At 59.4% G+C, this 11040-nt stretch overlaps 1 protein-coding gene across 1 annotated transcript; it reads left to right on the top strand.

The window, feature by feature from the left end:
• Positions 1–1654: 1654 nt before the first annotated feature.
• ALX3 (ALX homeobox 3) lies at positions 1655–7815 on the top strand. The gene is made up of 4 exons (XM_063178196.1): positions 1655–1883; positions 5352–5653; positions 6705–6767; positions 7522–7815. The coding sequence occupies exons 1-4, from the start codon at positions 1655–1657 to the stop codon at positions 7807–7809; spliced, it is 882 nt and encodes a 293-aa protein (XP_063034266.1). The 3' UTR covers positions 7810–7815.
• The last annotated feature ends 3225 nt before the right edge of the window (positions 7816–11040 follow it).

The raw sequence follows: 11040 nt of genomic DNA, 5'->3' as shown, positions 1-11040 counted from the left end.
AGGGTGCCCACCCTGCTAGGAAGGAGCCAAATCCTCTTTTAAAGCAGCCCAAGGGGTTTATACTGATTTATTCCTGCAGCTCCTCGAAAGGCCACTACGTTCATTTGTAAAAACTTGGAATTTTATCCAGCAGTGGCAAATAAAAAATGTTGTTTGGATACTGGTTTAAATCTAATAATGTTTAAAGAGGGGGCATTGCATGCTCAGACCCCTCTGTGCAGAGCCAGCCCCTCACAGGATTCTGAAGGAATGATTTTGAGTCCAGGATCACAGCACAGCATTTCTCACAAATTCAGTTTCCCTGAGCAGGGCTGGAAAATGCAGCTGTGATTTACACCACAAACCCACCACTGCTGCAGCAACAACAGCTTCCCAGTGACCAAACAACACAGCAACCCCTGCCAAGACACAGAGGTGACATTTACAGCAGAAACTCTTTGAAATGAGATTTTCTCGTGATTCCAGATTTTCACCGTGCCTGGGTAACAAAGTCCTGCCCCGGCAGCAGCAATGAGAGCATTAATGTTATTTATGGTCAGTGTTATCCCCTTGTTCTGCTATTTAACATCAAACATCACACATCTGGGATCCTCTGGGCTCCTCTCCACCTCTTTTTGCTGCTCACATGCAGCTCATCCCCTCTCACACCTGCAGGTTGTGTTTTCATACACCTGGAGCAAGGAGTGGTGCCCAAGAATGAACTGAAAGTGTTGAAAAACATCAAATGAAGAGACAAAACTTCATCCCTCAGATTTCCACTTAGTTCTTCAGGCCCCTTATTTAGTTCCGTCTCCAAATCTTTGAATTCCAGATCCTTCCCCTCATTTTGCAGACAAACACGCCCAAAGCTGTATCATCATTCCCCAGCCTGGAACTTTATCTCCCTCTTTTCTGCATTTTGCTCCTCCAGTCCTGGTGAGCAGAGGAAAAGGGGGAGATAAAGAAATCCAAGCTCTGATCCACCCCAGTGCCTGATGCCAAAGCCAGACCCAAGCTGGGATGAGGGAATCCAAATTCTGGGGGTGGAAACACCAGCAGGGACACAGGGGGGATCCCCTTGGTGCTGGGAGCCACCAGGCACAGCAGGGCCAGCTCCAGGGACACTGTGGGATCCTGGCTCACACATCCTGGGGTCACCATCACCCCTGCCTCCCCTGTCCCAGGGTCACCATCACCCCTGAACCAGCCTGACCCAGGCCTGGCTTTGGTTTTGGGTAGGGAAAGGCTGCCAAGGGACTCTGTAGAGTTTGTGAAAGGGAAAATAAACCCAGGGAGCATCAGGGAAATGGAAGTTTCTCCCCCGCCTGGTGTTTCTTGCTGCTATCAGCAGTGAGGGATGGAGTTTGGGATCACAGAAGAGCCCGGGGTGTGTGGTGGAGCTGGGAGAGCAGGGGTGGAGGGCACGGCTCGCCCCGCAGCCCCTGCCCCGGGGGATGTGACCCACGCGGGACAGCGTCCCCGGCAGGGCAGGGTTTGGGATTAGAGGGTTAACCCCGAGCCCGGGGGGCCGCACGTGACCGGCTGGGGGCTGGGGGTGTGCGGGCTGGGGGGGCTGCGGGCGATCCCTCCCTCCCTCCCCATCGCCCCCCCCATCCCCGGTGCCCCGCACAAAATCCGCTCCCGCGGAGCGTCCCCGTGCCCTGCGAGCTGCGCCATGGACGCGCCGGGCTGCCCGGCCTTCCCCCCGCCTCGCCGGCCCGGGGCTCCCCCGGGGCTCCCCCGGCCTCCCTCCGCCTTCGCGCTCGGCGCTCCGGGGCCCCACCGGCGGCCGCCGCCGCTCAGCCCCCGGCCCGGCCGCTGCCCGCGGTACCCGGGGGTGCCCAGCCCGGGTCCCCCCGCCGTGGCCGTGCGTGGGAAGCCGCTGTACCCGCCCGGGGCTGCAGGTACCGGGGAGCCGCGGGTGGATGGGGGGCCGGGGCTGCCGACCCCTCCCGGCCCCTTCTGCTTCTCTTCCCCCTCTCGGTTCAGCCGGGACCCCAGCCCTGACCCCTCCCGAGGGTGTCATTGCGCTGAGGCGGTGACATTGCATTGTCGCTGCTCCGAGGCGGCGATGTCGCGATATGGCCCCGTCGGGGACAAGCAGGGCGTCCCCCGACGGGAGCCGGAGCGGGGAAGGGCCGGTGCTGCCGAGTGTCGGCGGTGGGGCTGTGTCGCGACAGAGACCGTGGCGTCCGGGCTGTTCCCGTTCTCCAGAAACAACGAGGGAAGGGGGAGGAAAAGCGACAGGAGAGACCCGGCCCCGCTGCCGCGACGGCGGGGACCGGCCCGGGGTGGGGAACGGCGGGTCCCCGTTCCGGGGATGGAGAACGGCCCGGTCCCCGTTCCCGGGGATGGAGAACGGCCCGGTCCCCGTTCCCGGGGATGGAGAACGGCGGGTCCCCGTTCCGGGGATGGAGAACGGCCCGGTCCCCGTTCCGGGGATGGAGAACGGCCCGGTCCCCGTTCCCGGGGATGGAGAACGGCCCGGTCCCCGTTCCCGGGGATGGAGAACGGCCCGGTCCCCGTTCCCGGGCATGGAGAACGGCGGGTCCCCGTTCCGGGGATGGAGAACGGCCCGGTCCCCGTTCCGGGGATGGAGAACGGCCGCGCTCCCGGAGGAGGCTGCAAAGTCGCGTCCGGCCGCCGACTCCGCTTCCCGGAGCCCACCGGGCAGGAGCGGCGGCAGCACGGACGGGCCCGGGGCTCCGGGACCTGGGGGAGGCCGGGCTGCGGGGCTGGCAGCGCTGCCCGGTGTGCCCGGTGCCCGGTCCGGAGCCCCAGCGCTCCTGGTCCCTCGGTGCCCCTCTCCGGGGCAGCCCCGCTCTCGTTCCCAGTACCGGGTTGCGGCTCTCCCGGTTCCCCGGCTCTCCCCGGAGCTCCAGAGCTCCCGGTTCCCCTCGGCCCGGCTGTGCCGGGGCTCCGTGGCCGTTTCCAGGCTCGGACAGGACCGAATCCCTTCCCGGTTTCTCTCGCCGCTCCTTCGCGCTCTCCCAGCCCGGCCCGTCGGGGGCTGCCCCGGGTTCCACTTTCGCTTTAATTTCGTTCCCCCAGTTCTGCTTTAATAGAAGAAGCAAAAGGCAGAGCCTGGGGGCGATGGGAACCAGGTGGGACCCGGCAAAGCCGCCTCGGGGAACAGGTAGAAAAAAACCCGAAAAGCCGGGAAAAGCCGTCAGGAGCACCGGGAGGGCCCCGCTGCAGCGTTTACCTGCTCCAGCCGCGGCACGGGGATGCTGCCGACCCACGGGTGTTTCCTCCGGTTCCTGGGAGTCCTTTCCGTGCCCCCATCCCTTCACTAATGATTCCTTTGGAGTTCCTTCCCCTCCCCATTACCCCAGGAATTGTGCAGCTGTTCCCCAGCTGCCGCCTTCCCCAGCGCCGCCAAATCATTCGGGGGGGTGTCAGTTTAGGAAGGAGTGGGAGAAAAATATCTGAAAAATATCTGTGTCTTCCCTTTGTGCCCCGGTGCCGCTGTGTTTGTTTAGTTTCGTGCCTGTATCCCGCTCCTTCCTGCCTTTTCCTTCTTTCTGGCTATTTATTCATTTATCTCCAAAGCCAAAACCCGTGGGTCATTTGGAAATGCGCCGTGTTGCCTTTGAAAAAAGGGGAAAAAAACCCCAAACTCCATGCTTTGTGCAGCAGGATTTTATTTTGGTCAGTTTTTCCTTAGTTTTGGTTATATTTGGGTCTGCTCTTTGGTGAGATTTGGTTTTGAATCATTAAAACCCTCCAGGCCAGCGGCTGAGCCCTTTGGAGGCCAGAGCAGGGAGGAAATGGCAATTCAGCCTCATTCCTTTGCCTTGTCCATGACCAGACAGGTCGGGACTGAGAGGGACCAGGAGCAATCACCCCCCCCAAACCTCCCCCAAATTACAATTCCTCATTAATTCAAAGCAGCTGGATGGGAGCTTGGCGGCTCCATAGCCCCCAAATTGCCTTAATTAGAAAACAACCAAAAATCCAAAGTGAAAGGCTGGAAAAGGCCGTGCTGGGGCTGCTTTAGGTGGCTCTGCAGGGATGGGGACCCCATTTCCCTGCTCTCTTGGAGTGTGGTGGGGAGGAGGATCCATCCCAAAGGAGGCATTTCCCCTCCTGGCCCTCTAAAGCTTCACTTGCAGGAACCCCCAATCTGCAGCTGGTGATTGGGGTGGGATCAGGGCAAACCCAGCAATTTTAGGTTGTCCTTTCCCTAGGTGACCCCTCAGCAGATGGGGGACCCCAGGGCACCCCTCCCCATCTGCTAATTCCCCTGCTCACTTCTCCTTTCCTTGTCTCAACCCATCAGGGTCCCAACAGCACCCAGAGATTTTGGAGCTGCCAAGCTCTGGGCGTCCCCATGTGGGGACAAATGACCCTCCTGGGGTACAGAGGTGGCCCCCAAACATGTGGCAGGAATTTTCCTCCTTGATCCTACTCCATTATCTGCCCCAGCGATGCAGCAGCACCGAAGGGAAGGGGGGACCCCCCAGATTTCTTGCTCTGGTCCCAGAGGAGGGTGAGGAAGAGGAGTTTTCTTCAGCAGAAAAAGCAGGGTGGGATTTTTCACTCCAAGAGTTTTCTGGGAGCTGCAGCTCCAGGGAAGGGCTGGCTCAGGGGCACAGAGCACCCCAAAGGGCACCCACTGCTCCAGCCACGATTCCCCACCCTCCAGAGGCTTTTCCTGCCCGCAGCTCCTTCTCAGGGTGGATTTTGCCCTTCTCAGGATTGGGTTTTTGCCCTTCTCAGGGCGGATTTTGCCCTTCTCAGTGAGCGTAGATTTTGCCCTTCTCAGGGGTGATTTTTTGCCTTCTAAGGGAAAGATTTTGCCCTTCTCGGGGTCGGATTTTTGCCCTTCTCAGGGATGGATTTTTGCCCCTTCTCAGAGGTGGATTTGTGCCCTTCTCAGGGATGGATTTGTGTCCTTCTCAGGGACGAATTTTGCCCTTCTCAGTGAGTGTGGATTTTTGCCCTTCTCAGGGGTGCATTTTGTTCTTCTTGGAGATGGATTTTTGCCCTTCTCAGGGGTGGATTTTTGCCCTTCTCAGGGACTGATTTTGCCCTTCTCAGGGGTGGATTTTGCCCTTCTCAGGGATGGATTTTTGACCTTCTCGGATATGGATTTTGCCGTTCTCAGGGGTGGATTTTTGGCTTCTCAGGGAGGGATTGTGCCCTTGTCAGGGACAGATTTTTGCCCTTGTCAGGCACAGATTTTCGCCCTTCTCGGCGATGGATTTTTGCCCTGCTGTGTGTCCATGCTGAGCCCTTCCTCCTGGGACACAACTGTGACATTCCCTGGGATGGGATGGCACGGAGTGGGATGCCAGGGCTGTGGCACGGACAGTTCTGAGCTCCCTTGGCACTGTTAACACCCCTGGCACTGTGCCTCTCCCCCCCAGGTGAGAAGGGCTGCAAAGGTGGGTTCCAGGCCATTCCCACAGCCTGCAGGGTCCCCCCAAAAGCCCCGGAGGACTCGGGGTGCCCGCTGGCAGCACCCCTGGGCAGCCTCCGGGATTATGGCATCCCTGAGCTCCCCGAGCCCCTGGGCAAGAGCAAGAGCAAGAAGAGGAGGAACAGGACGACGTTCAGCACGTTCCAGCTGGAGGAGCTGGAGAAGGTTTTCCAGAAGACACATTATCCTGATGTGTACACCCGGGAGCAGCTGGCACTGCGCACGGACCTGACCGAGGCCAGGGTGCAGGTATGGGCACAGAGGGACGGGCATGGGCACAGAGGGACGGGCATGGGGCTGCCAGGAGAGGGGTTCTCCTCTCTGCAAGGTGGTGCTGAGATAGAAGCTGATTTCCCATGAAAATGCTAAATCCCACATGGAATATCTCAGGCTCTGCACCCTCTGCTGTGGTTGGGTGTTGGTTGTCTCAGAACCCTTTGCACTTTCCCCCTGGACCCAAAGGGTGGAAAGAGCCAAAATTTGGGAGGTCAGTGCCAACCACCTCCCCCCCCAGAACGCCCTCATCGTGATGCCCCCCACGAATCCATCATTCCCAGCTCAGCTCCTCAGCAGAGGAACCTCAGGAGCTCCCGTGGGTGGGACTGGGGCTGGGGTGGCACATCCTGGACCTGGGGCAGGGTGAGACCGACCCTCCCTGCCCAGCTCTGCTGTCCCCGTGGCGTTTGAGGCTCCAGGTGGGAGCAGGCAGCTGGAGGGGGCTCCCAGCAGGGAGGGAATGGAGGAGGAGGGTAAGGAATGAGCAGGGAGCTGCCATCCCCCGGAGCAGGGACAAGGCACAGGCAGGGGGAGTGTCCCCAGGAACCCACCAAAAGTGCGCTGGAAGTGTCCCCAGGAGCCTCCAAACCCAGATTTGGGGTGGATTGAGATGAAACCATCCATAGCCATGAGCCTCAAGCCAGGTATCCCGGTGAGCATCCTCCTCTCCGGGAGATGCTGCTGGAGTTGTCCCCACCCCAGCACAGAGGGGACGTGCACATGGCACATCAGCACCCAAAAAGCCTCACTCTGCAGCAAAATCTGGGATAAACAAGTCCCAGAAGCAGCAGGGAGGGGAAGGGGGAGCAGGAAGGATCATTTTTTGTGCGGGACAAGATAATCCCGGTGTTGGTCAGAGAGCTCCAGCGCTGAGCACAGAGCACAGAGCAGCTTCCCTTGCTCGGCTCCGGCTCCGGGGCACCGTGCCCGGCCCCTGGGAGGAGCTCAGACTTTCCCAGGAGCTGCAGGGAGCAGGGGAAGGGTCCCCACATGCCCGCACCTCAGCCCCCTCCTCCATCCCCAGGTTTGGTTCCAGAACCGCCGGGCCAAGTGGCGGAAACGGGAACGCTACGGGAAAATCCAGGAGGTGAGAGAGAGACGGCTCGGGAGCTGCTGCAGCCCCTGTGAGCCCCCATTCCCAGGGGAGGGGTCCCGCCAAAGCACCTGGGGGTGCCCCACATCATTCCTGCCCCCCCACATCCCCACTCCTGCCCCTTCTACCCTACACCACCCATTCCTGACTCCAACATCACCCACTCCTTCCCCTTCCCCCCACATCACCCATTCCTTCCCTCCCTGCCCCACATCACCCATTCCTACCCCTTCTCCCCCATTTCACCCATTCCTGCCCCTTTTGCCCCATCCTTAGGAGAAGTTCAGCCCAGGATGGAAAAGAGGGAGGATCACATTTTGCCACGTGCTGCTTTATGTTCCACTCCATTCCCCTCTGGGACAGGTTTTGGGGTGCTCCTCTCGAAGATCCCCTTTAGTCTCTCACCAATCCATCTGTGCTTCCTGCCCCCCCCTTTTCTGCAAAGCTTCATTTTCCCCCTCAGTATCAAAAAGCAAAAAAATAATTTAAAGTTGAGCTTCATGCACTTCCCTGAAGCCAGATTCTCTCGGGGGGGGGGAATAATTCGAGCAGGATTCAACCCCCCAAGGGCAGAAAACAGAGCAAAGGCATCGCTCCCTTTGCACCCTGAGGGGAACCCTACAGCGGTGGGATAAGAGTTATCCTGAAGGGGAACATTGGGATCTAAAGCAGAATGGGGGGAAACTGAACAGGGTGTGATGTCCCCACCCTCATTTCGGGCTTTTTGTTGTTGTTGTTGTTATTCCAGCTGCAGAACAACCTGTGGCCGAGCCCTGCGAGCCCCCCGGGGCTGCTGCCCCCCGAGCCCATCCCGCCGCCCTGCATGTCCCCGTACCCCCCCGCTGCCAGCAATGGCTTCGTGGGCATCCCCGCATCCCCGGGCATCAACAGCCTGTACCCCCTGCCCGGGCTGCCCCCGCCGGGGCTCCCCCACCCCTTCGAGCCCGCCCAGCACGAGTACAAAGCGCCGCCGCTGGTGCCGCTGAGGATGAAGAGCAAAGAGGGCGCCGGGAGCCTCCTGAGCTGGGCCACATGATGCCCAAGGGCACGGACGCGGAGCCTTCATCCCCCCGGAGTGAATCCCCCACCCCAGGGAGGGGGGGCAGGCTGGCGGGGTCACCTTCACCCCCTCTCTGCACCCCCCGAGCTTCCCCTGCACCCACCCCAATGAGAGGGGCCGGGGGGAGGAAGAAGAGGGGTCCCCAAAGCCGGGGGCAGCTCGGAAACGGCTCCCCCAATTTCCTGAGCCCTCCCAGCATTTTCAGGACTGTGCTTGAAGGAAATTCCCGGTGCTTTCCCCACCCCACCACCGCGTGTGCCCCCTGCCAGCCCTGGGTGGGGCTGTGGAGCACCAGGGCAGCACTTTTGGGGTAAATTCTCCCCTCCCCAGCTGAAATTTGGTCGCTCACCCCCTGCCCAGCACAACCAGCAATGGCAGAAATTGGGCTCTTCCTCTCCCAGTCCATACTGGGAAGATCCCAGGGATGGGTCAGGCTGTGGGGTCTCCTTCACCCCCTTTATGTACCCCCTGCATCCAGCACTGCCCTCACCCCAATGAGAGGGGCCAGGGGGAGGAAAAAGAGGGGCCCCCAAACCCAAGGGCAGCTCGGAAATGGCTCCCTCAATTTCCTGAGCCCTCCCAGCACCTTCAGGGATTGGGTTTGATGGAGCTTTCCTCACCCCTCCTGTGTGCCCCTGGGTGGGGCTGTGGAGCACCAGGGCAGCAGTTTTGGGGGCAATTCTCCCCTCCCCAGCTGAAATTTGGCCGCTCACCCCCTGCCCAGCACAACCAGCAATGGCAGAAATTGGGCTCTTCCCCTCCCAGTCCATACTGGGAAGACTGGGCTGGGACAGCTGCTGGTACTGGGTGTTACTGGGAGCAGGGCCAAAGCCCCCCCAGAGCATCACAGCTCGGTCTGCTCCCTCTTGGAGGGGAAATAAGGCCCTGGCACAATAAAATCCCAAATTAAGGCTGTTTCTTGGGGAGGGTCACCCTGTTCCCCCTAGGAAGGAGTTTTAATCCCAGCAATGGGATTAGATTCCCAGTGGGAACCCAGTAATTCCCAGTGGAACCCAGTAATTCCCTGTGGGAACCCTCCCAGCAGCTCCAGCTGGGCTGTTGGGGCACAAATGAGCAATTTTTGGGTGAGGGGTTTCTGCATTTTGAAGGCTTCTGAATGTTACTGGTGGTACCTTAAATGCCAGTAGTGAGGGGGCACCTCATCTGTTCTGGGGGTCTCCAGGGGGGCTCCTCGAGTCCCCCCCAAAGCCAGCATGTCCTGTCACCCACTGTGACCTCCCCCACTGTAGGAAACACCAAAAATGAAGCCAGGAATGTCCCAGCTCACCCCAGCACCAGGGACACTCTGGGGCCAAACCCCCTCCCTGCCCCACCTGCAATGCCCCCCTGCCCCTGCCCCACATCCTGAGACAGGGGGGACACCCCTGGGGGGCACCTGGATGCCCTCAGAAAGGCACCAAACCCAGGCTGGAGAAGCCCAAGGTTTTCAGGCAAGCCCTGGGCACAGTGGGTGCCAGCCCAGGGCTGCCCACCCTCAGCCAGGACATCTGACACCCCCTCCCACCGGTGGGCATTGTGTTTTTCATTTCTAAACAATAAACCACATTTTTCATAAGTTAATTATGGCTCCAGCAGCCCTATAAAGTCAGAGGGGCTGGGGATGGAGATTCCAAACAGGTTCCTCAGGCCTGTTCTGGTGCTGGGAATGGGGTTTGGGGGCAGGATGGTGCTGGAGGCACCCAGGTGGGTGCTAGAGGTGGCAACAGCCCTGGCAGGGCACTTCCAGCAGTGCTCTGTGGTTCAGGAGGGCATTAAGAAAATAAAAAAAAAATAAAATCTCCATTTAAAACCTCTGTCCTAGGGAGGATAAAATCCTTTTGTCTTCCACTGAGAGCTGGGCCCTGCCAGGACCTGATGCTGCCTTGGAATGTGGGATGAGGGACGAGGTTTGGGCTGCTGAACAGCCCAGCCACAGAGTGCTGCAGTCCTTGGGCTGGAAAAGCCCTCTGGGATCATCCCAGCCCAGCAGCACCACAGAGTTTCCCTCTAAACCACGTTCAGGGGTTCACTGGGGTGCAAAGTTGTTGTGGTGTGCTGTAATGTCCCATTCTGGCCTTCCAGGTCATACCCCCAGGTGTGCCTGTACCTCTCTCCCTTCCCCCTTGCCCCCATGCTGAGTGAGTCCTGTCAATCAGGCTGAACATTCCAGCAAGGCCTCGTGTGGTTGGTCAAGTTCAAAGGATGCCCCTGTGCCCAGGGGTCATTGGCCTGTCTGGGTGTCATCTTCCCCTGAGACCCTGCCCCTCTCACCTGGTTGGTGGCTCACCTGTACCTCCCCTCCCCCTGTCCCTGAGCTTAAAAGGTGATCAGACCATGTGGCCGGTGGTTCTGTTGGAGCAGTTGCTCACGTTCAGGCCTCTGTAACCATGGAATAAACCTCTGGACATTAAACCCTCCAGCAGAATCCTCTCCTTTTTCTCTTCACCATCGCCTGAAGCCATTCCTCCTGAGGTAAACGGGGTTCCTAACAAGCCTGGACTTGTTCAGTGCCCAGCTGCAACCACCAGCAAGCCAAGGTATCTCTGGGGTGACACACCGCAGCTGCTGCCTTTGGCCTGGCAGCGAGGGTCAGACTGGCCCAGGCACAATCTAACTGGGAATATTGGGAGCCTTTTTCCAATATAAAACCTCTGTCCTAGGGAGGATAAAATCCTTTTCTCTTCCACTGAGAGCTGGGCCCTGCCAGGACCTGATGCTCCCTTGGAATGTGGGATGAGGGACGAGGTTTGGGCTGCTGAACAGCCCAGCCACAGAGTGCTGCAGTCCTTGGGGCTGGAAAAGCCCTCTGGGATCATCCCAGCCCAGCAGCACCACAGAGTTTCCCTCTAAACCACGTTCAGGGGTTCACTGGGGTGCAAAGTGGTGCTGAGGGAGCTTTGCTGGGTGGGTTTGCAGTGTCCTGAGCAGGGTGAGCAGGGATTTCTGGAAGCTTTACTCATCATTAAACCAAGCCAGGGCAGCTTTTCCTTCTCTGTGATCTCCTGGAGGCACATCCAGACGTGGCTCTGTGCTGCCCACGGGGTCAGGGTGCAGCACTGGGCATGCAGATGGATCCAGCTCAATGCCACCCCTGGCTGAGGGGGAAGAGGGCACGGTGGGGACAGCTCCAGGCCTGTTACCATCCGTGCTGAGCCCACAGAACTTCTCTGATGGCTCCTAAGGCTGAGTTTGCTGCTTCCATGGCTG

The sequence above is a fragment of the Melospiza melodia genome, chromosome 28 (assembly GCF_035770615.1).
Source record: "Melospiza melodia melodia isolate bMelMel2 chromosome 28, bMelMel2.pri, whole genome shotgun sequence".
In the NCBI taxonomy this organism is placed as follows: Eukaryota; Metazoa; Chordata; class Aves; order Passeriformes; family Passerellidae; genus Melospiza; species Melospiza melodia.
Note: the sequence above shows the minus strand (reverse complement) of the source record. Positions and strands in the feature narration are given on the sequence as shown.

Coding starts and splice junctions, on each gene's coding strand:
- ALX3 (XM_063178196.1), top strand. CDS start 1,655: ATGGACGCGCCGGGCTGCCCGGCCTTCCCCCCGCCTCGCCGGCCCGGG. Junction 5,654..6,704: donor TGACCGAGGCCAGGGTGCAG/GTATGGGCACAG, acceptor CTCCATCCCCAG/GTTTGGTTCCAGAACCGCCG. Junction 6,768..7,521: donor GCTACGGGAAAATCCAGGAG/GTGAGAGAGAGA, acceptor TTGTTATTCCAG/CTGCAGAACAACCTGTGGCC.